This window comes from Kogia breviceps, chromosome 14 (assembly GCF_026419965.1).
Source record: "Kogia breviceps isolate mKogBre1 chromosome 14, mKogBre1 haplotype 1, whole genome shotgun sequence".
Classification (NCBI taxonomy): Eukaryota; Metazoa; Chordata; class Mammalia; order Artiodactyla; family Physeteridae; genus Kogia; species Kogia breviceps.
Genome location: NC_081323.1, coordinates 87,277,534 through 87,303,483, shown reverse-complemented (window position 1 = coordinate 87,303,483; position 25,950 = coordinate 87,277,534). Strand labels below are relative to the sequence as shown.

The 25,950-nt window shown below is 57.8% G+C and overlaps 1 protein-coding gene across 3 annotated transcripts in view; it reads right to left on the bottom strand.

The window, feature by feature from the left end:
* FBXL18 (F-box and leucine rich repeat protein 18) overlaps positions 1 to 23,286 on the bottom strand; it is a 39,986-nt gene extending 16,700 nt beyond the window's left edge. Inside the window, exons 1-4 of one of the 3 annotated variants that reach the window (XM_059037342.2) lie at positions 23,153 to 23,286; positions 18,493 to 18,708; positions 12,437 to 13,980; positions 3,344 to 3,562 (exon numbers count right to left, since the gene is read on the bottom strand). In XM_059037342.2, the coding sequence (XP_058893325.1) occupies positions 3,344 to 3,562; positions 12,437 to 13,980; positions 18,493 to 18,708; positions 23,153 to 23,170 (1,997 nt within the window). In that variant the 5' untranslated portion in view covers positions 23,171 to 23,286. Of the gene's footprint in view, positions 1 to 3,343; positions 3,563 to 12,436; positions 13,981 to 17,230; positions 17,285 to 18,492; positions 18,709 to 20,923; positions 20,988 to 23,152 lie in introns of those variants that run through there. The other 2 variants (XM_067012520.1, XM_067012519.1) reach the window with 2 other exon arrangements.
* Between the last annotated feature and the right edge of the window lie 2,664 nt (positions 23,287 to 25,950).

Below are 25,950 nucleotides of genomic sequence, written 5' to 3'. Positions count from 1 at the left end.
GAAGACGGGGCCTGGCCTGCGGGCAGCAGCAGGTGCAGGGCCACACGCCTTCCGCAAAGGCCCCCGACGGAGGGCATAGGGCGGGGAGCGCTGCTCCGGAAGGAGGGAAGATTGCTTTAAACCCTCTGCCTTTCAATCCCCACAACCGCTGCCCCTAAATGCAAACGAAGTGCAGAGACACAGGAAAGTCCGAGGTAAATTTGCCTCCGTTCACAGAAACAAAGTGGAACGAAGGTTCCGTTGTGAATGCGCTCAGCGCCACTGAACTGCACACCTTGAAATGGCTAAAATAACAAACTTTAGGTGATGGGTATTAAAAGGTCTTTGAGAAATACCATCTCCTCTTATTAAGAAAAAAAGACCCTGGCACCTCCCAGGGCGTCGGCAGAGCTGGGCAGCGGGCGCGCGGCCGCCAGCCCTCACGATGGTTGACTCCCGGTGAGCCACCTGAAGCCGACCTGAGACAGAGGTAAGGGACCTGGTATCGGGGCGCCGCAGTCAGTTATTCTAGACTTAAGTTCCACCCCCCTCCCCGACTTCTCCAGTGTGAGTTGGAAGGCTCAGAAATCCGAAGGGTCTCCGCCCTTGACGTTAGCGGCCCTCACACAGGCCGCCTTGGACCAGCAGACCTCCCAGAGCACCGCAGAGGCACACAGGCGGGAGGAGTCAGAGAACACGGAGCAGCCCGCCCGAGTGGGTCCTGCGGACACCACCTCACGTAACTGCTTCCCCACAAATCTCAGGCAAAGCCAAGTTCACCACCTCCTGCTGGACAGACAGTAAATACTCACCTGACCAAAGGTATCTGGCAACGTGCTCAGTTCACACCCAGCGGGACCCGCCTTTACAGGAAGCCTCTGACCCTTCTGCACACGCAGCAGTCAAGTTCACGTCTGGCAGCCGCCGGGGAGATTCCCCCTAGCCATCACTCAGAGCCCACGGAGCTGGATTTTGCACACAAACCAAGAGACTTTGCTACCTAGGTTCTCAGACCAAGGTACAGGACAAGTGGCAGATTTAAGAGGAAGCTTAGGGTGTACGGGGGCCAGTGCGGGGCGTCGTCAAACCCACAGCCGTAACCTGAATCCACGGCGAACACAGTGGGCAGGGAAAGCCGGGGGGAGAGAAGCAGCCTCCGGACTCGAGGCCGGGGGCCCACGCCAGGCGCCAGCACAGGTGGCCGCGCAGTGGGGAGAGAAGCAGCCTCCGGACTCGAGGCCGGGGGCCCACGACAGGCGCCAGCACAGATGGCCGCAGCACAGGCTCGCGGGTCCCAAGTCCCCCACCCCCTCCCGAAAGGAACCCCAGAGCAGAGCCCCCAAGGGATGTGAAGAGATGATCACAAAGGAGGAGACGCTACCGGGCAATTAGCACATCAAACGATGCTCCCTGGAAACAGACTCGAGGACGCAAGCTCACGCTAGGCAGGAGGACACGCTCACCCAGTAGCCCCCCCGGGAGAGTCTGGCAATGTCTCGCACGGGCAAGGACGTGGGCCAAGAACTCTCACACCCACGGGGAAGCCGGGCTTAGGAGAACCGTCCTGGAGAGCAAGCACCAGGGCAATCTCCCGAACGCAGCCCGCAATGCCGCTTCTAGGGACCTGCGCAGCTGCACCCGGGAACGGCCTGCACGAGGATATTCACGGGAGCAGAGAAACCCTGGAAACAACCAGGGTCCCCCTCAACAGAACAGACACACAGCGTGATGAATCCGCTCGGGGGGCTGCCACACACAGCACTTAGCGGGAGCCAGACATGGCAGATCTCAAAACAATGTTGACTGGACAACACGGGCTGCACAGCCAGATGCAACGTTACACATTCAGGGACGCCGGGAACACAGGGAAACAAAACACTGTGCTTCTCTCATGGATACTTGGATGGATTTCTAAAACTTAAAAAGTAAACTCATACCGGAGGTTCAGGGAGCCAAAGTGGCTTTATTTTAATCAATATATGATGATCCTTTATTTCTATCTTTTTAGTCTCTCAAATGTCAAAAGCAATACAGAAAGAGCCAGACGCAAAGGACAAACGCTATATGGCTATACTTATAGGAGGTCCCTGGAGTAGAGACAGGAAGTAGCAGGGTGGGTGCCGGGGGCTGGGGGAGGGGGAGGGCGGTAATGTTTAACGGGGACAGGGTTTCAGTTCGGAATGGTGAAAACACTTAAAATGGAAAAAAACAAAACAGTTAAAATGGTAAATTTTGTTACGTGTACTTTGCCAGAATTTTTTTTTAATGCAGAACTGTAAAAAGAACGAGCAAGAGAGCTGCATGAACTGAGAATGAACGATTTCCAAGATACGTTATTAAGTGAAAAAGCAAACTGAGTATAAGCGAGAAGGGGGCCGGGAAAACATTTGTGTGCCTGTAATCCTACAAAAGAAACACAGGAAGGGTAACTGAGCACCGGGAACGCTCGTCTCTGCGTACGGGGCCGGAGGTGGGGGGGGGCCAATGCACGGCGGGGGGGCCACGAGGAGGCTGAGGGGCGGCCCCCACACAGAGCTCTGACCCTCCGACTTCAGTAAGGCTTCGAACACCCGAAAAACAAGGAAGCAAGCCACGCAGGACGTGGGCTGAACACAAAGTGGAGTCCGAGGCAGCGGGCGTGAGGACATGGCCAGGCTGCGCGAGACGGGAAGAGGCCGGCCCCGTGTCACTCCAAGACGGCGTTTGACGCGGCGACCTGGGTGCCACCCCCCAGGAGCAGAGCAGCTGCCCCACGCGCACACCGGGCGGACGGGACAAATCAGCAAACACAGCCCAGGGAACGGAGAGCCAGGCCGTGTGCTGCGGAAGGAGAGGCCGCGAGGAAAGAAGGGGGCAAAGTGGGATGAGCCCTGTGAGGCAGGGTTGGAATCCGAGGTGCAGGATGAGCGCGCTGTTTTTAACACAAACGCGGACGCCTGGCCAGCGCCCTCCAAGCGTCAAGGTCACAAGAGCCGGGGAAAAGCTGCGCCCGTCAGAGCCTAGAAGGCCGAGGAGACCAGGCATGGCCAGGACTCCGCAGCAAGTCCTGCACAGAACGAGGGAGAGATGCGGACACGGACGGGATGCTCAGGGCTGCAGGTGACCGGCGGCGCCACGCGCCTTCCCGCCTCTGACACCTGTGCCAGGGGAACGTGGGAGGGGCCGGATGGTGAAGAGGGTCCTGTCACGCTCGAGGGAGAGGGGCCCCCGCTACGCAGAAAGCTGAGCCCGGGGCAGAGAGAAGGCCAGGGGGAGGGGTTCACTCCATCACCGCCCAGCACTTTCTAACTCCGAGGAGTCAGCCCTGGGCCCCCAGGGAAGCCGCGGGAGGAGCAGCGCCCGAGCCCCCGCGGCGCGCACCTACCTGCGGAGGAGGGACTGCTGCAGGCTCCGGCAGGTGCTGAGCGACTCGCCGGTGAACAGGTGGCACACGACCACGTGCAGGCAGCGCGCCATGAAGGCCAGCACGGCCTCGGGCTGCAGGGTGCCACTGCGGGACACCAGGCACAGGCGCTGCAACGCAGAGCACTGGCTCAGCGCCTGGAAGAACTGGGCGTTGGCGTTGAAGTAGGGCTGCTCCAGCCTGCAGGGAGAGAGGACGGACGGCGTGAGATCGCGGATACGGACGCACGCTGAGCGGGGCTCCCGGTCCAGGGCCCAGACCGGCTGTCCCCGGGCCCATCCACACCACAGGCTCCAGGGGCGCCAGGTGAGGACTCAGACCCCTGGGGGCTCCCTTGGTGATCCTGACCTGACCTGGGGGGAGGCCCTGCAGGCCCGACGCAGCCAGGTGCCCACAGACCCAGCCAAGTTGCTTCGCTCGCTGCTCTGACTGCCCGGTGCGCCTACAGACCCAGAAGAGCGCGTGGCAACTGAACCGTGTCCCCCAAAAGATCTGTTGCATTCCTAGCCCTTGGTACCTGCACACGTGGCCTTATTTGGAAGCAGGGTCTTTGCGGACTGAGTTAAGATGAAGTCACGCGGGACTGGGGTGGGTCCAATGACCAGTTCCTTAGACTCCTAGTGACGACACAGGAACGAGCTCGGGGCTGGAGTGACACGTCCACAAGCCAAGGAACACCTTGCGCTGCCAGCAGCCGCCGGCAGCTAGGGGACAGGCCTGGAACAAGGCCCCCACCCAGAGCTTCCAGAAGGAACCATCCTGCCGACACCTTGACCGGGGACTTCTGACCTCTGTTGTTTTAAGCCACCCGGCTGGTGGTCATTTGTCAGGGCAGCCCCAGGACACTAGCACAGAAGCCAGGGAGAGGGAGCTGGAGTATGAAGAGGGCACGGAGATCATTTCCTGGTAAATCACACAGAAAGACCAAGACGGCCTCATGGACACAGGTCAAAGTGGATTTCGTTTACCCAAAATCTTCCCACAAGAAAACACAAGGAAACCTATTAACAAGGGTTATCCCTGGAGATCAGCACCAGACGCGGGAACAGTCCTTACTTTACAGCACGCAGCAGTACCCCGGTCCTTCTCAGACACGCATGTGCCTCGCTTGACGCTTTAAAACCCTCCCGACTGCTGCGCGGAGTCCCGGTTACCCGGCCGAGCCGCTTCAAGGCTGGTGGCACGAGCGGTAGAGGCCAGGCAGAGACGTCCACCCAAAGCAGGCGGAAGGCACACAGGCACCGCAGCAGGTGGGAGAAGGGCTTCACGGGTGATGGGGATCTGGGCACGTGTGCGGGAAACTGCGGTTCGGGGGCTACGTCTGAACCCGATGGCGGAAAAGGAGGACGCTTCAAAGGGGGGCCGCTGGGCACCCGGCAAGTCTCTCTCTCAACGAGCGACGAAGGCCTCTGGTGGACATCGTGCCAGCCACGTGGGGCCTGAGCCCTCCGAGCACGCCGGCCGGCCCGAAGGACAGTGCTCTGCCAGGCTGCGCCTGAGCCGCGGGAACAGTGCCTCGGGCCGGGGTGACGCTGTCCCCGGAGGTCGGCCAACCCCAAGGCCCAGGCACTGCACAAATCACTCCCCGCACAGACACGGCGTCTTGCCCGGGATCGTGAGTCTCTGAGCCTCAGCTCTGCGCACGGGACAGACACGGACCCTCCGGGTAGGCCGGGGCAGCTGGCAAGCCCCCCATCTCCGTGCGAGACCCACGGGGAACCCCGAGAGGCCCGTCCCTCCCCGTAAACTGATGAGGCCGAGTGGGTGATTTCCTGGGACGCCCCTGAGAGGCTCGTCTGCAGCTGTAGGTTCTCATTATCAGAGGAGAGAAGCTTCCGGGGTGAGTGGAGAGACACACCCCACCCCCGAGAGGCGGTGGGCCTGCAGTGGGGACAGAGTCACCACCACGGCCCCCCTGCCAGGCGGAAGGAGAGCCCAAGCGCTGTGGACGCAGCGACGCCCCAGGCGAGGCTGACCTGGATGCGGGTAAGGGGCCGTCCACAGGCCCAAACGAGAGCCGCGGGAGCCTTGGACGCAGCCTCCACAGCCCTGACACCTGGGGACACTGACGAGTCACAGGACGGGGAGGGGGTTTAAAATCAAGTCTGTGGGGCTTCCCTGGTGGCGCAGTGGTTGAGAATCTGCCTGCTGATGCAGGGGACACGGGTTCGAGCCCTGGTCTGGGAAGATCCCACGTGCCGCCGGAGCAACTGGGCCCGTGCGCCACAACTACTGAGCCTGCGCGTCAGGAGCCTGTGCTCCGCAACAAGAGAGGCCGCAACAGTGAGAGGCCCGTGCACCGCGATGAAGAGTGGCCCCCGCTCGCCGCAACTAGAGAAAGCCCTCGCACAGAAACGAAGACCCAACACAGCAAAAATAAATAAATAAATACAAGATTACTATTAATTTTTTGAAAAATCAAGTCTACGGTGACAGCATGTCTGTTCTGAGCCATGCTGTACGGGAGCCACCAGTCACTGAAATGCAGCAGTGAGACTGTGTTTTTATTTTAATTTCCCGTGAGCACAAGTTCTAGCAAGCTCCTAAAACTGGTGGGGGAACGTGGGTCTCTCTGGGGTACGATTCTGAAAAGGCTCACATTCTCTCCCCGTCGAGGGTTCCGGGTGCAGCAGGAAGGAAGCCCCCGGGCAGGGCTGCTCGGGCACAAACACCTGGGAAAGGGCTCCCCAAGGGCCGCAGTATCAGCGATGCCTCACCCCCTGGACGCCACTGAACGAATTTCACCCCTAAAGAGAGGGGGAGGAAGTCAGGGAGCCGCGAGCCGGGCCTCTCCGAGCTGTGAGCCAAGGACCCGAGCCCCCTGAACCCCCTGGGCCCAGAGTAAGCGAGCGCGACTCGCCATGGGGGTGAACGTTCCGAGAAGCGTGTTTCTTAAGGAAACGTCTGAACACATTATTTGGTTCTATCTTTTTAAAAGATGCTAAGGTAAGCACACTGTGCAGACCTGCGAGTGGGAAACGTGGAGGCGGGTGAAAAGCCCTGACCCACCAGTCCTCGTCCCCGGCGCAGGGAGGAAGCTGGACCGCGGGCGGCAGGAAGGACGGGCCTGCGGCGCCTCGGTCACTAGGTGGCGGTGCGGCTCTGCGCTACCTGCTGGGGATCGCACTGCTCAAGCAGACAGAGCGGGGACAGAGGCAGCGGCGCGCCGGCCACTCCAGATTCCTCCCCCTGAAGGAGGCCCCCGTCACGGGTGCTCGGGGCGGGCAGGCCTGGTGGGGCGGGCGAGGCTGGCACAGCCACACCGTGCCCCGCTCCTCCGGGCAGTGGGCTGGCAGAGCTGGCCTGACACGAGTGCCGGCAGTGCCTTTGCTCAGGGCAGAGGAGGAAGGGGCGCCTCTGTGACCGGCCTTGCCCTGGGGGGCGGGCCTCAGCCTGCCAACCCCGAGGGCTCTGGCCTCCGACGCCCGCTCTCCGAGAGGCTCTGTGGGCACAGACGGGTGCTCGGGCCGCCCCTCATCTGCCTGCCCGCCCCTCGGGCGCCCCTCCGAGCAGCGCCCGGGCCCGGCCCCCAGGGCCTGGCTCCAAGAAGCCCTCCCACCCACGCCCAGACGCCGCCCCGGTTCCGAGGTCAGGGGCAGCCCAGGGTGACTCAGGGTGACGCTCTCCCTTCCCCCTCCACCAGGCAGGGCTTCGTCAGGTGCCCTGCGCTGCCCAGCTTGGCACCCTCCCGCTGGCAAGGCGCACCACAAATCCAGAGCCAAATCCGGAGCCCGCGAGGCCCCAGCTGGATGGCGTGTTCCCGCAGGAGCGGCCTGGCCCCAGCCGGCAAAGAGCTGCAGTTCACGGGCCTCGCTGGTGGGGGCGGCGGAGGCCGCCCGGGGACGTGCGGGAGCTGTCGGGGGGGCCGCCCTGGGAGCGGTGTGCCAGCCTCTGCAGCGCCTGCCCATGGCACGCGGGCACCCTCTGCGCCTCGCCCTCCATGCCCCCGGGCTCCGCTGGCCACAGAAGGCGGGAATCCAGAGGAACGGGGCCATCTGGCCAAGTTCTAGAAACGGGTGTTTGTTCCGAACAGGCAGTACCCGGATCCGACGAGGTGTGGTCTCAGCGGCCGCGTGCACAGAAAGCCCATTATGAGAGGTGGTCAGGTTCTCAGGACGGCCCACAAAACCCACACTGCTTGCACGGCCCTGGCCCGGGGGAAGGTCTGGGCCATCGGGATCGTGTCGGAGGCCCTGGAAGTCGCTTGGTGACCACTAAACACCAGGTTACCCCACTTGACGCCCAGCGACCCCACGAGACAGGAGCCGCTCCCAGCTGCCCACAGACCAGCTGTGTCTCCTGGGCAAGTGCATTAACCTTCTGGGCCCCACTTTCCTCATCTGCAAAATGGGACAATAATATCAACACTCCCAAGGCTGTTCAAATGTCAAAGACCTGTAAGCACAGGGAGAGCACGTGGCGGCCATACAAATACCAGCCAATGGGGGCAGCCGCGGCCTGCGGCCGTCTAAAGGGCAGTCTCTCCCTTCAGCTTCAGAACATCCCCACCCCCGCCTCCTCTCTCCGGGACAGCTCCTGCCTGGTCTCTTCTACCAAGTCCTCATCTTCCTGACCAGTTCCTGTCGGGCGGTCTCTCCAGTCCAAGCGCCAGCGGGCAGACCTGGGAGATGGCGCCTCCTCTCTGGGGGTTGCGGGGAGGGGCGGGGAGGGGGTCCAGGCTTCTCCAACCCACACGTGTGCATCCTCGCCCCTGCCTTCCTCTCTCGGCCGATGGCAGCCACGTCAGCTCAACGGCTCAGGCCAGAAGCCCTGGCACCGCCTGTACCCACCTCGCCTCAGCACCCATCCCACGTACCCAGTCAATCAGCAGATTCCCTGTGAAGTCAGAACGTGGCTATTTGGGGCCATGCCCGACCCCTGCGTTCGCCTGGTCGCTCCCTGCATGTCTGACGTGCCCCTGACAGTGGCCCTGCTGCCGCGCCCAGGCCACTTTGGGCACAGCCGCGTGACCTGCCCTGCTTCCATTCCGGCTGCTCCTGAGACCCTGGCACACCCATCCTGGGGCCCTGCGCTCTCAGCTCTGTCCAACAGCCTTCCGGGCAGAGGGCAGTGTCTACATGTGCTCTGTGCAGCACAGAGGCCACCGGCACACACGGTCACTAAGCGCCTGAGACGTGGCTGAGGCCCCCCAGCAATTCGATGCTTGGTTTCGTCTCATTTTAGTTCACGTAAGTGCGAGTCTCCCTGTGGGTCGTGGACACCGTACCGGCTGACGTGACTCCACCCGCCCGGCCCGGAGCGCTCTTCCCCGGGCTCTGCTTCCTCACTCACCCCCCCGAGCTCTCTGCTCAAAGCTCACCCCCTTCATGAAACGTGCCCCGAAGGCCACCCCTGCACCCAGGCACCCCTCGCCCTGCTCTGCTTCTCATCCCCGGCATTTGTTACTGTCTAACATGCCGCAGACTTCCTTACGTTGACTGTTGGTCTACTTGCCCCCCTGGAACGTAAGCTCCCCAAGGCCAAGGATCTTTGTTTTGTTCAGTGTCCTGGGTGCCTGGCATAACAGGTGCTCATATATTTGTTGAATGGATGAAGAACCATAACAGGTATTATAAGCGCCAAGTGCCGTTCTAAGTGTCTCATGAGGATGAATCCCTTTGGTCTGAACAGCCCCACTTTACAGAACAAGGACCTGGGCACAGACAGCCCAAGGTCCACCCAGGCCTTCTGACTCTGAGGTCCCTGCCATGGGTCCGGCCTGCCTCCACCCAAGGCTAGGGTCTACCTCCTGGACGAGGAGACACAGGGACATGGGACCAGCTTGGACGCCGCGCCCACTCCCCACTCCTCCAGGCAGGGCAGCCCTGAAGGGGCCGAGCACAGGCCTCGTGCAGGGAATCCAGCAGCCCGGGTGAGCTGGGAGCACCTGCCGTCTCCAGGTGGCCCTGCAGGCAGCAGACATTTGATATGACACTGTGGGACCTCCCTGGTGGCGCAGTGGTTAAGAATCCGCCTGCCAATGCAGGGGACACGGGTTTGAGCCCTGGTCCGGGAAGATCCCACATGCCATGGAGCAACTAAGCCCGTGCGCCACAACTACCGAGCTTGTGCTCTACAGCCCGCGAGCCACAACTACTGAGCCCGTGTGCCACAACTACTGAAGCCCGCGCGCCTAGAGCCCGTGCTCCGCAACAAGAGAAGCCACCGCGATGAGAAGCCCGCGCACCGCAACGAAGAGTAGCCCCCGCTCGCCGCAACTAGAAAGCCCGTGCACAGCAACGAAGACCCAACGCTGCCAAAATAAATAAATTAATTAATTAATTAATTTAAAAATATGACACTGTGGACATGAGGCAGAAAGGATGTTGCAGAGAGAAGGCCGGTTTTCATTACCTACCTTGAAGCACTGTGACTTATTATTTTATCTTATTTTTATCTTTCTGGCCGCATCGCACGGGCACGTGGATCTTAGTTCCTCGACCAGGGATTGAACCCGCATCCCCTGCAGTGGAAGAGTGGAGTCTTAACCACTGGACCACCGAGGAAGTCCTGTGACTTTTTGTTTTAATTTTTTAAATGTATTTATTTATTTATTTATTTATGGCTGTGTTGGGTCTTCGTTTCTGTGTGAGGGCTTCCTCTAGTTACGGCGAGCGGGGGCCACTCTTCATCACGGTGTGCGGGCCTCTCACTATCGCGGCCTCTCGTTGAGGAGCACAGGCTCCAGACGCGCAGGCGCAGTAGTTGTGGCGCACGGGCCCAGTTGCTCCGCGGCATGTGGGATCTTCCCAGACCAGGGCTCGAACCCGTGTCGCCTGCATTGGCAGGCGGATTCTCAACCACTGTGCCACCAGGGAAGCCCCCGTGACTTTTTAAACTACGTGAATGTACGAGTTTATTTTACTTTCACTGATTTCTCTTTTGATCAAACACTCCTCAATAATGAGCATGAGGTTTGACCACAGCGTGGTTAGAAAAGGCGCCAGGTTTAAGAGGGTAGCAAGAAAGCCAAAACACTGAGGACAAAAATGACAGATCCAGAAATACTCTGGCTCTGAGTTTAGTTAAATTAGAACTGAAATGCTCCCTCAGGCTCCCCGAACTAAGGAACATTCGATTCCCGATCACGAGAATCCAACAGGGTAAGAGGACAGCAGACCTGGTGGTTTTTCGTTTGTTGGATGTATTTTGTGGTCCACCTGCGGCTTCAAGTTACGCATGGCCCACTGACCACTCACTTGACAACAGTCCTTCTGGAAAGGCCACTGATGTGACCGTGAAGGCACAGGAGGGGACAAGGTGGGAGGAGGCACTGGATGGAGATGAAGCAGTGAAAAGAGAGGGAGCCGAGCGCGATCCGGGCAGGAGGGACAGCATCGTGTGAGACGGCAGCCCAGGCTCACCCTGTGCACGGCGAGGGGCGGGGGCTGCGGCCGGGCCACCCCCCTCACTCACAGGTGGTGCCCCCCCCCACAGGTGGCGCCCGCCCCACGGGGCTGGAGGGGCACAAGCCACATGCGAGGCCAGGCTTGGACCCCGGGCCACAGCCCTCACACCCGCAGGGACTGGGCGGGGGGCCCGCGGCATGTGTCGCCCTGGGGGCCGCAGGCAGCCTGGCAGACAAGCTCTGGGAGGCTCCAGGGCCAGGGCAGCAAAGCTCCACCTCAAATCCGGTTCATTTCCTGCCTTCTAGGGGGAGAGTGGAGGTCCGAAAAGGACACGCTTGTCTCCGTTTTGTGTGGCTCGGGGGCCCAGGTCAAGCTCTGGACTTCGACGACCCGGGGGGACCTCAGCTCCTCCCTCAGGCGTCCGCCGCCTCTCCATGAAGCAGGAAGGACGAAGGTCCCAGTGAGGGGATCAAACCAGAGAGCGCCAGAGAGCCGCCAGCCTGGAGCCGGCCCCCAGCGGAGACACACAGCGAGCGCCCACCGGCGTGGCGACGGGACACGCGCACGTCCTCGTGACCCGATGCCGCCCTCTCCCGGCTGCCCCGCCAGCCCCAGCCTCACGGAGACCAAGCCCAGCGGCCGCTCCCTCCCCCACCCGAAGCCCTCACAGAGCCGAGGCCTGAGGCCACCGCGACGTTTGACGTTTCGGAAACTGCAGTTTTTCAGGATCAGATCCGTAGGCGTTTTCAGACCCGCCTCGGGTTGACAGAGGCTGACCCTCTAAATGCTGGGCTGGGCCCCCACGAGAACAGCCTGAGTCGCCGGGGCCTGGGAAATCGCCAGTGGCCCTCCAACAAATACCCGGGCGGGGAAAGCCCTGCGAGGTCCGCGGGTCCCACCACCCCGCACTCTCCCGGGGCGGCCCCTCAGGTCGGCCCGGCCGTCCTGCTCCGGGCACCGCCACATCTCAATAGCGTGCGCCCCCCGCCCCCGAGCCCGCCTCTCCACCGCCCGCCCCCCCCCCGCCCGGCCCCTCCAGTCCAGGTGGGAGGCCAGAGGGACCTCTCCAAACTGGAACCCGGACCCCTCCCTCTGCGGGCTGAGGTCCTTCAGCACCTTTGCCTCACCTGACGCCCCCGTGCCCCCCGATCAGAACCACCTGGCTTCTGAGCACGCTGCTCGTGTGTGAGCCTCTGGGGCTTCTACGCGCGCTGCCTTCTTTCCCGGAAAGCCTCGCGCCTGCGTCTCCCGGCTAACCCCGACTCGTCCTTCAAGAGTCGCACAGCTAGGCTCCGCTCCCGGCCCCCACTTACCAGCTCCGTCGTCGGCAAGAACAGCGTCCACCTCGTGGGACGGGCACGAGGATGAGTAAGGTCACGTGCGCAGCAGCGTCCCAGAGCCCAGGCACGGAAACGGCCGCGGGCAGCGAGGACGACGGGCCGGGCTCGGGCGGCACTGCCTCCCGCACACCCTCCCTGGGCGCCGCCGACCGCCGCCTCCCGAGCCCCCGCGGCCCCCCGAGCCCCCCCACTGCGCAGAGTCCCTCGTCAGTACCCCCCCCCGACTCTCAGCCCCCGGAGGACAGGTGCGCGGCGGGTACGCCAGCATCTGCCGAGCCAAAGGCCGTGGCCTCGCTTCCCCTCTGCGCCCCTAAGGCCTCCGAAGGGCCAGCAGAGGCCGCGGAGGGACGGCCGGGCGCGCTCACCGGAGGTCCTTCAGCCGCTGGCAGTGCTTCAGCATGTCCGAGAGGGCGGACGTGTAGGCCACCTTGCCCATCGTGCCCAGGTGGGCCAGGGAGAGGGACTGGAGCTGCTGGCACTGGAGGCCGATGCTCACCAGCCCGGAGCCCGTCAGGATGCTGGGCAGCTGGGCCAGCGTCAGGTGCCTCAGGAAGGCCAGCTGGCCGATGGCGGCCACCTCCGAGTCCCCCACGCGCTGCGCCCGGCCGCAGGGGGGCAGCGAGTTGCGGATGGCGGGCTCGTTGCGCGGCATGGCAGACGAGAAGTTGGACCCGATCAGCTCGAGGCGGTCCAGGAAGGGCACGCTCTTCAGCAGCGACCAGAACGCAGAGGACGGCAGGGGGCCCGCCTGCCCGGAGAAAGGGTCGGGGCCAGACGGCACGCCGATGCGGACCTTCTTGCCGAAGCCGCGGGGCACGGCGTGCGTGGCAGGCTGGACGGGCGCGCGGTCGGCCCGCGGCGCCGCGTCAGCGACGGCACAGACGGGCAGCGACAGGGAGCGCAGGTGGCAGAGCCGGGCCAGCAGCTGGCACAGGTGCCGGCCGGGGCCCTCGGGGCTGTGGTGGTGGGCGGCCGAGAGGTTGAGGTGCCGCAGGTTGCCGCAGGCCGCCACCAGCGTCTCCAGGATGCCACTGTCGATGTCGTCCTCGGCCTTGCGCAGCAGGGAGTCGGGCGCCAGGCAGTGCGCACAGCCGCTGAGGTTCAGGCCGGCCAGGCTCCGGAGGTCCCTGCCGCCGTCGATGACGCGCCGGATCAGGTGGCCGCCGGACAGGGCGCAGCGGCTGAAGCTGAAGTAGAAGGGGCTGCTGAACCGCATGTGCTGCAGGAGGGCCGAGCCGTTGAGCCAGGACTTGGGCAGCTGCAGCGCGTCCAGCGCCACGTTGCGGGCCATGGGCTCCAGGAGGTTCTTGGTGGCCCCGCTCTCAGCAAAGCTGCCGGGCACGGAGATGAGGAAGGCGTGCAGGTTCTCGGGCGTGCGGTCGCTGAGCACAGCCAGGTACAGGCGCACCACCTCCTGGTTGATGTAGCCGGGGGCCAGGCGGGCGTAGAAGACGCGCAGGTGCTGGTAGCGCGGCACGTTGCTCTGGCCCACCATGAGCTGGCCCGAGAGCACGGCGCCCTCGCGCGTGCGGTCCAGGATCTCGAAGTACAGCAGCAGCTTCTCGAGGCTGGTGCAGCAGGGCACCACGCCGTACGAGGGTGTGTACAGCGTCTGCTTGAGCTCCCGCACACGGCTCAGCGTGGCCTTGCACTCGCCGCTCAGCTGGCTGGCGTCGAAGCCGGGGCTCACGTCGATGGCCAGGGAGCGCAGGCACTGCAGGGCCGACAGAACCTTGGAGAGGCGCAGGGAGGTCAGGTGGCAGCCCGAGAGGTTCACCTTCACCAGGCCGCGGCAGCGGGCCACGTGCTCCACCGTGCTGCCCGACAGCCAGTAGCAGCCGGCCATGCTGAGCTGCTGGATCTCCCAGCCGATCTCCGTCACCAGCTGCTTCACCTTGTCCTCGCTGGCCTGCGGGTGGGTGGGGGGTGGGGAGAGAGGGGCTGCAGGCACCAGCGTCTCCTCCACCCTCGCCCCCCAGACCGCGCCTTCCCCCGTGAGAGTCAGGGAGCCGCAGGGGGCCCGGCAGAGGCCCCGCTCCAGCTGAGGAGGGACAATGAGGGCAGGGCTGGCGCCCCGTCCCTCCCCGCGTGCTTACCTTCCACCGACAGCCAGGAGCCTCAGCCAGGCGGGAATGGAAAGTGGGACACAGCCCCCGTGGAAGAGTCTGGTGGCTCCTCCAAAAGCTACACAGAGTGACCACGTGACCCACAGTTCCACAGCCAGCTGTGCACTCAAGGGGACTGAAAGGGGGCACTCGGACTCCTGCACACCCATGTTCACGGAGAACCACTCACAACAGCCGGAAGGTGGGAAGAACCCCGCCGCCCGTCAACGGACGGACAGATAAAGGCAGTGGGGTCCACCCATGCAGTGGAATTCCACTCGGCACGGAGGGGAACGAGGTCCTGGCGCTGCTACAGCATGAGTAAACCTTGAGGACATGGTGCCCAGAGAAGCCAGCCATAAAGATCACATATTGTAGGATCCCGCCTACATGAAAGATCCAGAATAGGCAAAATCAGAAAGAGAAAGTAGAATAGAGGTTACCAGAAGTCTGGGCAAAGGGGAAACAGGAGTTATTGCTTAATAGTTCCAGAGTTTCTGTCTAAGGCGATAAGAAAGTTTCGGAAAGAGTGGTGATGGTTGCATAACACTGTGAACGTACTTAGGGCTGACGAAATCGTACACTTAAAAGTGGTTAGGGGACTTCCCTGGTGGCGCAGTGGTTAGGAATCCGCCTGCCAGTGCAGAGGACACGGGTTCGAGCCCTGGTCCGGGAGGATCCCACATGCCACGGAGCAACTAAGCCCGTGCGCCACAACTACTGAGCCTGCGCTCTAGAGCCCAAGTGCCACAACTACTGAAGCCCGCGCACCTAGAGCCTGTGCTCCGCAACAAGAGAAGCCACCGCGATGAGAAGCCCGCGCACCGCAACGAAGACCTAACACATCCAAAAAAAAAAAAAAGAAAAGTGGTCAGGATGGGAAGTTTCACGTTAGGTGGGGTTTTCTGAAATCACATAGTGGAATCACGCCCTAGAAGCATTCTCTGCCTGTCGCTTTCCTTTACGTCACACGCACTTGCATATCATTAAATGTTCCTCAAAAACCTGGCCTGGACGGCCTAGGCAGCCACAGTATGTCCAGTCGGGGCCCCAGTGGCCACCGAGGCCTTCGGACAACACAGCACCGAGCATCCACGTACAGAAGGCTTGTGCACACGATCACTTCTCTACGGCAAATGTACACACACAGAACTGTGCAGACAAAGGACACACATTCTAAACGCTCCAGACAGACTGTGCACCTGCCCTTCCTCTACAGTAAAGGACCCTCGTGGGCAGGAAGCCTGAGCCCAGCGCTTTGGGGAGTAAGCTCAGCTCTCCGTCAGGGAGGAGCACGGCGCTCTCACAGAAAGAGCCTGAGCTCCCAGGGGCCTCATTCTGGGTTTCAAAGGCATCACTGCCCAGCCAGCAACAACAGTAGGAGCCCCTCCAAGTCCCCTAAACTTTGAGTTAAGGGCAAGGCCTCTGTTTATGTTCAAAATAGGTCATCAACTGATTTTCCAGGTTGCAGGCAATTCGGCGAGGACAGGATAACCTTTTCAGTCAGTAGTGGTGGAAGGCATGAATAGCTGTGTGCAGAACAGTGAGCCTCACCCGGACCTCACAGCATGTGGAGATGAACACAAAAGGATCACTGACCTGCCGCAAGAGCTAAAACTATAGACTTCTGTAAGGCAGCACAGACCGGACAGCCACAGGCAAAAGAATGAAACTGGACCACTATCTTACACCATACACCAAAGTTAGCCCCAAATGGATTAAACACTTGAATGCAAGACCAGGAGCCATAAAGCTCCTAGAAGACAATATAAGTAGTAATAAGCTCCTTGACATCAGTCTTAGCGATGATTTTTAAAAATCTGACACCAAAAACAACAAAAGCAAAAAGAAACAAGAGAAACTACATCACCTGAGATGCTTCTGCACAGCCGAGGGAACCATCACCAAAGTGAAAGGCAGCCTCTTAAACGGGAAAAGATATTTGCAAATCATACATTTGATAAGGGGTTAATATCCAAAATATACAGAGAACTCATTCAACTCAATAGCAAAGAAACAACCCTATTAAAAACATAGACATGGGCTTCCCTGGTGGCGCAGTGGTTAGGAATCCACCTGCCAGTGCAGAGGACACGGGTTCGAGCCCTGGTCTGGGAAGAACCCACATGCCACGGAGCAACTAAGCCAGCAAGCCACAACTACTGAGCCTACGTGCCACAACTACTGAAGCCCATGAGCCTAGAGCCCATGCTCCACAACAAGAGAAGCCACCGCAATGAGTAGCTCCCACTCGCTGCAACTAGAGAAAGCCCGTATGCAGCAAAGAAGACTCAACACAGCCAAAAATAAGATAAATAAATTTGTAAAAAACAAAACACTAACTCAAAAAGATATCTGCACCCCATGTTCATAGCAGCACTATTGATAATAGCCAAGATATGGAAACAACTTAAGTTTCCACCAACAGATGAATGGATAAAGGTGTGATTGGAATACACACCCACACACACACACACACACACACAGAGCGATATTACTCAGTCATTAAAAAAACCAAGAAGATAGTCTTGCCATCTACAACATGGATGGACTCGGAGGGCAGTGTGCTAAGTGAGATAAGTCAGACAGAGAAAGACAAATACTATAAGATCTCATTTATATGTGGAATTAAACAAAAAAACTCTTACAGGGATAAAACATACAGCACAGGTATCTAGTCAATGATATTATAATAACTTTCTATGGTACGCAACCTATAAAAATATCAAATCACTACTATGTTTTACACCTGAAACTAATACAATACTGTAAGTCAGCTATACTTCAATAAAAAATAAAAACTTTAAAACCAAGCTCACAGACACTGAGAACAAATTGGTGGTCTGGAGGGAGAGGAGTCAAAAGGTACTAACTTCCAGTTATAAAATAAATAAGCCTGGGGATGTAATGTAGGGTATAGGGACTATAGTTAATAATACCATATTATTATTGCAAATATGCAAATATATTGCATATTTGAAAGTTGCAAGAGAAGATCTTAAAAGTTCTCATCAAGAGGAAAAAAATTATAACTATGTAAGGTGACAGACGTACCTTGACGTGACCATTTCGCAGTGTATACAAATATCAAAACTTTACGTTGTACACCTGAAACGAATACAACGTTATATAAGAAGAAGAAAGAAGGGCTTCCCCAGTGGCGCAGTGGTTAAGAATCCACCTGCCAACGCAGGGGTCATGGGTTTGAGCCCTGGTCTGGGAAGATCTCACATGCTGCGGAGCAACTAAGCCCGTACACCACAACTACTGACCATGAGCTCTAGAGCCCGTGAGCCACAACTACTGAGCCCGCATGCCACAACTACTGAAGCCCGCGCGCCTAGAGCCTGTGCTCCGCAACAAGAGAAGCCTGTGCGCCACAATGAAGAGTAGCCCCCGCTCGCCGCAACTAGAGAAAAGCCTGCGAGCAGCAACAAAGACACAACACAGCCAAAAAAATGAATTAAAAACTTTTTTAAAGTTGAAAAGAAGAAAGAAGACAACATAAGAGAAAATCTTCATGACCCCAGGTTTCACAAAGATTTCTTCAACGGAATAGAAAAAGCATGAACTCAAAAATTCAATAAATTGGACCTCAAATTGGAACATAAAAACTTACACTCTTCAAAAGACACTATTAATCAAAATAAAACGGCAAGCCACAAACTATAAGAGAAAATATTCACAACACATCCCACAAAGGACTTGTACCAGAATATGTACGGAACTCCCAAAACTCACTAAGAAAAAGACAGACAATAATGAATGGGCAAAAGCCTTGCACAGACACTTCTGAGAAGATACACAAATGGTCCGCGGACCTGAAGAAAGCATAATCGACAGCATCCTCCACCAGAGAATACAAGTTAAAACTACAATGAGATACCACCTCCCGGGCATCAGAATGGCTAAACTGAAAAGACGGACAACACCAAGTGCTGACGAGGATGCAGAGCAACCAGAACTCTCGGATGCTGCTGGTGGGGAGAGGTGGTGCCTCCAACTGTGCTTAACTCCACAGGAAAGCCCAACGCTGACAGTGGGCCCCCACGTCCACTCCTGGGTACCTATCTACCAGGAAGTCAGTCTCCCTCCCGGGCCAGTGCCAAGGCCCAAGACCCTTCCAGAAGAGCGCCTGCTCTACCTGTGCCCTGGCCCAGATGGCACACTACCTGCACTTTTGGGGCCCTGGCTTTTGCCATGTCATCCCTGCAAGTGCCCCACCACTGCCAGGCTGTGCAGGGCCTCAGTCGGGCACCTCGGCTGTTCCCCACCTCTGCCCCCCGCACGTCAAGCACCACCCCCAAGCCCCTCACCTCATAGTCCTTCTGCAGCAGCACCGTGTGGGTGAGGCTCTTGTCCAGGCACAGCACTGCAAGCTTCCGGCAGGTGCGCCGGACGTTCAGAATCAAGTCTATGCTGGGGACGTGGCTCAGGATGTGCAGGAGGATCTCGTCAGAGAAGCCCAGGAGGTGGGCACCATCTGCCACCGCGGCTGCTGCAGGGGGCTCATCGCCATCGTGGGGTGGGTCCTGAAAATAAGGGGCACCAAATTCCGTGGGATCCCCCGGGGGGGCCTCAGGCAAGGGAAGCCTTCGCCACAGTCCACGGGGAAGAACGGGCTGTTACCAAAAATCTTAACTGCAGAGCAAAGAGTCCCCAACATTCTCTGAAAGCCCCTTTTCAATCTGCACAACAGGATCGCTCTTCAAAAGTAACAGATTTGAAATTTAAGAGAAATTTTTCCTACTGACGGTCTCCAGCCGAGTCTGGCAGATTTCCAACTCAACTCATGACCATCAGCGGAGGTTGTCCATTTGTAAAAGCTGCTATACCCCCCCAGCCACCCCGCTCTGCCCCGAATGTCAGGCTGTATTCTTTTCTTTATTTATTTATTTAAAAAAATTTTTTTTTAAATTTTTTTGTGTTTTATTTATCTTTTTGGCTGCACGGGCTCTTCGTTGCTGCACACGGGCTTGCTCTAGTTGCAGTGCGCACCCACAACTACTTCTACTGCCTTTTCCAGTGATTCTGACTACGAGCCCCGCCTCTCTGTCCTGCCTCTTTTTCCATACATATTTGCATGGATGGAAGCCTCCAGGCTTGGAAAGCCCTGCTGCTGCCATGGCAACCGTTAAGTCCAGGGAGGAAGGGCCTGTCTGCACACCCCACACAGGCACCAGGGGTTTCCCGGGAGCTCTGACTGTGACGCCCCTCCGGCCTCTGCATCCGGCCGAGCCCTTGCCAGGACGGGAAAGGTTTCCCAATTACTGCCCACCCTTTCAACGGAATCGGCCCCTCCCATTCTCCCTTCTTCCTGAGGCAGCAGCCAGACCTGCCTTCCCTTCTCTCCTTCCTTCCGAAGTGCCCTCAATCCTGTCTCCCTCCTCCCAGCTTTACAGGGGCAGAAGGCAGCCATCAGACCCGAGTCCATAGCTGCCCTGGGTCACTGTATTCTGGGGTCTAGTGTTCTGAACCATACGTGACTTTCCTGAGAAATTTCCCAGACCCAACCATCTGGGATCATCTCAGACACCTGTTAAAAAATCAGATTTCCCGGCCACATCCTAGACCTAGGGACTCCATCTCCCGAGAGGCTGGGTGGGACCAGGGGCGACCGTTATCAGGCAAGCTTGGTATACAGGGCTCCCGGGCATCACTGAGCAGCCTGAGGCTGACCCCGTCTGCTGCCCACTTCGCCGATTTACCGAAGTAAGAACGCCACTGCAGAGCGGAGAGAACACAGGGCAAAACGCTCCCAGAAACGCCGGCATCACATAATTCCCAGTTACAGTATGGAATACTGAATTCCTCTTAAAACCGCCTAGAAATTAACATGAATTAAAAAAAAATAAAAAATAAAACAGGAGGTGAGTTGCAGCTTCCTCCGTCCAGCCTCAGCACCCCCGACACGATCATCTTCTCCACATGCTGTGCTCCAGTGCCGTCCTTAGGCCAGCATCCCCTGTCCTGGGACAGGCGTTCAGGGCAGCAGGCCTGGACGACAGGAGAAGCCGCCCGGGCAGCAGGTCATATTGGATCCCGCCGGTCTCCCAACGGCCAAGCCCAGGAGGCCCAGTCGTGCTGGGTTTGCAATAGTTGAGTCTTTTCCCTGGAACGGAGGCTTCATTTCTAAGTCCGTGTACCTTCCCCCCAGGAAAGGCAGTGAGCTCTGCAGAGGTCGTGTCAAATAGGGGGCCGCCACCAGGAGGGAGGGAGAAGGCCTCCGAGCTTCTTCACCTCCAAGCGGGGGTGTGTGCGCAGCCCCCGCTCGCCGCAGCTAGAGAAAGCCGGTGCACAGCAACAAACACCCAATGCAGCCAAAAATAAATAAATAAAACAAATAATAATAAAATTTAAAAAAAGAGAAACAGAAAAAAAAACTGGGCAGTGAGTACAGAGAGGGAAGTTCATTACAACATTCTTTTTCAGGTGTGTGGGATTTGACATGTTCCTTTTGCTTTTGGTTTCTTTGATCGCAGGAGCGACCGCAGGCAGGCTTCTCACGTTGCCCCTCTTCTTAAGCCTCTGCTTCTCCAGTTGGCAGTTTCCGGATTGTCCCCTGATACACAGCACTCAGTCCTCCAAGCCTCTGCACAAGCTGCCCCCTCCACCCAACGTGGCACCACACAAAAGAAACTGCTACTCTCGGAACTTCAGCTCAAAGGCTCCGCCCCCAGGAAGCCCTTCCAGCATCCCCCAGACACACTTAACTCACCCTTCTCCTCCAGCGCCGCCCCAGCTTACCCTCCTCCTCCTCCAGTCTCCAGCCGCATCAGGTGAACTATACTGGTTTGTTGCTTTCCTGTCTCCTCCCTAGGCCAGGAATGGCTCCTGAACAGGGATCACTTTCTAATGCCCAAGGGAAAGAGCCAGTGAACCGGGTGTCAACGAACTACGGCTTCAGAATCATTTGAAGAGCTATTAAAAACGCAGAGCCCGACTCCTCAGAAACTCAGGGAGCAGTCCCAGACATCTGCCTTTTAAGCCCAGCAAGGACCCTCAAAATCAGACCACCCCATTCTGAAATCAGAGAGTGGGGATGGTGGCACGACCTTGTCAATATATTTTAAAACCACTGCATTATACACTTGAAAAGTAAATTTTGGGACCTCCCTGGGAGCCCAGTGGTTATGACTTCGTGCTTCCCATTGCTGGGGGCGTGGGTTCGATCCCTGGTCAGGGAACTAAGATCCTGCATACCACACGGTGCAGCCAAAAATTTTTAAAAACTGAAAAAAATAAAAGTGTAAATTTTATGGTATGTTAACTATATCTCAGTCAATCAATCAATCAATAATTAGATTGTCCCAAGGACTTCCCTGGTGGCACAGTGGTTAAGAATCCGCCTGCCAATGCAGGGGACATGGGTTCGAGCCCTGGTCTGGGAAGCTCCCACATGCCGTGGAGCCACTAAGCCCGTGCACCACAACTACTGAGCCTGCGTGCCACAACTACTGAAGCCTGCGCCTAGAGCCCGTGCTCCGCAACAAGAGAAGCCACCACAATGAGAAGCCTGCGCACTGCAATGAAGAGTAGCCCCCGCTCGCCGCAACTAGAGAAAAGGCCGCATGCAGCAACGAAGACCCAACACAACCAAAAATTACAAAATAAATTTATAAAAAATTAAAAATTTTTTAAAATAATTAGACCTTCCCAGAGAAAGGGACCTTGATCATGTCCAGGATAGTGCAAGACTCCCCCTCTCTCCTCTCAAGCCAAAAGACCCTCACGATGGGACAAGAGGCCTCACTGGGCAGGGCCCCGACATATGATTCAAGGAACAGAGGGGCCTTTGCACCAGGACTCCGTAAGACCAAGGTGCCAGACAGCGCCCCCCAAGCACACGCGACTAACAGGAATCTGCTAACGCAGCCAGGCTATACCCCCAGGATTCTTCCTGGGGGAGCTGGTACTCTCTGGTCCCTCAATCCTACTCCCAGCGAGCAGGTGGGCCCCACACCTTCCCCCTCAATCAAGGGGCCACTTCCGAGCCAAATCTGTTTCAAATGAAGAACAGCTGTCGGCAACCCCAGCCGCCTCCCACGCACTCATGGCGCACCCGCCCCTGCTCCCCGGGGCACGAGGAAGCCCGCAAGGCTTAGGGAGTACGCTCGACGGTGAGTCCCGGACGACAGGTGTAAATACAGGTGCACACACGTACACAAACAGGTAGGAGGGAATCAACAAAAGGGAAGACCCTAGTCACTGTCCGGATGCCCCATTTCCTGGTCTACAGAGAAACTACCCTGCTCCCCATTACAGGAACTCCGTGGGTTTCTCCGTCGGACCCAGATTTGTGGAGCATTGGGGAAGAAATTCAGGGTGAGTCCCAAGTCCCCCAGGTGAAATGGCTTTTCCTCCACCCACCCACCCCCCAAGTCACACAACAAACAGACTCAGAGGAAAGTGGGCTGGACTGAAACCGAACGTTCAGCGACACAGGATGGAATGCGAAGGGAAGGGAAGTGGGCAGGGAGGAGGAACGTCTCAGAGCTCCAAGGCCTGAGCCAAGGCACAGGGGCATGGGAAGAGGGCCTGGGAGACCTAGAGGAGCTGGAAACTCTGGGGAAGGCGGGAGAGGGGGAGAAGTCTGCCAACCAGGAATGCGGGACCGGCAAACGGACGGAAAACCGAAAGCTAAGAGAGCTTATGCCTTCGGATACAGGATGAGGTCCTAGGGGGCGGGATGGGTCAAGGGGCAAGGCCAGGGTAGGGATGGGAAGGACGGGGCGAGGCCAAGGCCAGGGCCGGGGCAGGAAGGACCAAGCCAGGCCGACGCCAGGGTTGGAGTGAGGGCCGCGGCGGGGGTCAGGATGGGAAGCTGAGAGCCAGCCGAGGTCAGGACGGGAAGGATGGAGCGGGAAAGGGAGCGAGACGGAAAGGACGCAGGGGAACCGGAGTCGGGATGGGGAGGACCGAGCGGGACCAAAGCCGCCGGGCAGGGAGGAGAGTAGAGACAGGCGCCTGCCGTACCTCTCCGATGCTGGCCATGTCGAGGGCGGGACGAGCCGCTGCCGTCGGAGCCACAGCTCCGGGGCCTCCGGCCTGGCTGGCCAGGGATGCTCAAAGCCGGCGCGTCGGAGGCTCCTCAGAGACCCGGGACAGGGGGCGGGGGCCGCTCGCCACTTCCGGCGCCCGCCGATACGCACTTCCGCTAGCCCGCGGGCGGGTCCCGCGCGGCCGCCATGTTGGGTGCGGCGCGCCGCCAAGGACCGGGTAGAGCTGGGTAGAGCGCGGGCGTCCTGGCCGGGCCGCACTTTGCTCTCCGACGTCACGTCCTGCTCCTCTGCTCTCTGCACGCCCCTTTCCAGCCACACAGGCCCTCTCTTGCCGGCCCAGCCCTCTCTTGACCCTAGGCCTTTGCATTTGCAGGTCCCAGTTCCTGCAGGGTTCAGAAACCACCTGTCAGAGAGCCGGTCCCTGACCCCCTTGCAAAAATAGCATCACCCCCTCCCCATCCTCGCAAACACACACCTAACCTAACAAATAACCTTATCCTCTGTTATTTTTCTCCATAACTCTTTGCACTATCTGATCTACTGTACCTTTTTTTTTTTTTTTTCCTGTCCTCCCCAATAAACTGTAAACGCCTTGTACCTAGAAAGCTCCCTGACATGGGCTCTGAATAAATATTTTCTGGGTAAATTGATGTATGGATGATATGCTCTCACCTGTAACCTTTTGCATTTACAAATCATTTACTAATAAACATTTGTGGGGAAAACTGGATGTGAATGCTAGAAGTCAGAAATGAAGATGTTGAGGCTTCCCTGGTGGCGCAGTGGTTGGGAATCCGCCTGCCAACTCAGGGAACACGGGCTCGAGCCCTGGTTCAGGAAGATCCCACATGCCCGTGGAGCGAATAAGTCCGTGCGCCACAACTACTGAGCTTGCGCTCTAGAGCCCGTGAGCTGCAACTACTGAAGCCCACATGCCTAGAGCCCGCCCGTCCACCACAGTGAGAAGCCTGTGCACCGCAATGAAGAGTAGCCCCAGCTGTCCGCAACTAGAGAAAACCCCTGCACAGCAATGAAGACCCAACGCAGCCAAAACTAAATAAATAAATAAATTTATTTTTGTAAAAAAAGAAATGAAGATGTTGACTGGGCCATGCTCCCTCCAAAGACTCAAGGGAAGAATCCTTACTTGATTTTTTTTTTAATATATTTTTAAATTTTATTTTATTTATTTATTTATTTTTGGCTGTGTTGGGTCTTTGTTCCTGTCAGCGGGCTTTCTCTAGTTGGGCGACCAGGGGCTACTCTCGTTGCAGTGTGCAGGCTTCTCATTGCAGTGGCTTCTCGTTGCGGAGCAGGGGCCCTAGGCACGTGGGCTTCAGTAGTTGTGGCTCGTGAGCTTCAGTAGTTGTGGTGCAAGGGCTCAGTAGTTGTGGCTCACGGGCTCTAGAGCGCAGGCTCAGTAGTTGTGGTGCACGGGCTTAGTTGCTCCTCAGCATGTGGGATCTTCCCGGACCAGGGCTCAAACCTGCGTCCCCTGTGTTGGCAGGCGGATTTTTAACCACTGTGCCACCAGGGAACAGGGAAGCCCTCTTCCTTGATTCTTTTAGGTTGCAGAGGTTGCCAGCAATCCTTGGAATTCCTTGGCTTGTGGCCACATACTCCAAGTTCTGCCTCTGGGGCCATCTTCACTTTTTGCATGTGTGTATATCCTCTCCTCTTCTTTTTTTTTTTTTGGCCACACTGCTGGGGCTTATAGGATCTTAACTTCTCCAACCAGGGACTGAACCCCGGGCCCACAGAAGTCAAAGCACTGAGTCCTAACCACTGGACTGCCAGGGAATTCCCACTCCTCTTCTTATCAAGACACCAGTCATGATGGATTTAAGATCCACCCTAGGCCAGTATGACCTCATCTTAACTAACGACATCTGCAAAGATCTTGTTTCCAAATAAGGTCACATTCTGAGATTCCAGGTGAACTGAATCTTTGGGAGACTCTTCAACCCAGTACATCAAGCTTCATATCAAACTCTCCCTGGGCCTCATTTCCCTCCCACCTCACCAGGTTGAGCCATTTTGTATCCAGAGAACTCTGATGGCTCCAGCTGTGGGCGAACCACCATGGGGACAGGCACAGTCCTTGCCTCGAAGAGCTCCTGGTTAGGTCAAAGGTTAGGAGCCACTTGAGGCAAACACGTGTTAATGGCGTTTCCACTGTTTTTTGTTTACTATCAAAACCTCAACAATGAAGCCCAACTCTGACTCACGCAGGCATCTGGGGGTTTCACAGAGGCCCAGGTTCTCCTGACTCCCTGACCCATTCCTTTCTTTCCCCTATAAGCCATAATCAGGTGTGTTTCTCATTGTGGCAGATGTGTTTATTTTCCCACCCCCACTAGAACAGGGCATGGCTGCAGCAGACCCTTGATGGCCATTTGTCAAATCAATGATTGATTAAATGAGATTATGCAGGTACGTGTCCAGCAGAGAAGAGCTATTCAATACACAGAAGCTGTAACCTCTACCACTCTTACTCTTTCTAATGAGGAAGGAGTCTCACATTTCCTGGGCATCGCCAATTCTGAGGAGCAGTCGAGCTGGAAATCACTGAGTGTGGGGCTGGGGAGAGGACCCCAGTGCCTCACTGCGCTCACCTGTCACAGGGCTTTCCAGGTTTCGGTGACACTTCCTCACAGCGTCCACCGGGAAGTGTAGGTGAATGGATAAATGAACTGTAGCCTACCCGAACGGTGGAATAGCAGTCAACACTAAAAGAAATGGGCTAACAAGCCGTGAAAAGACATGGAGTAG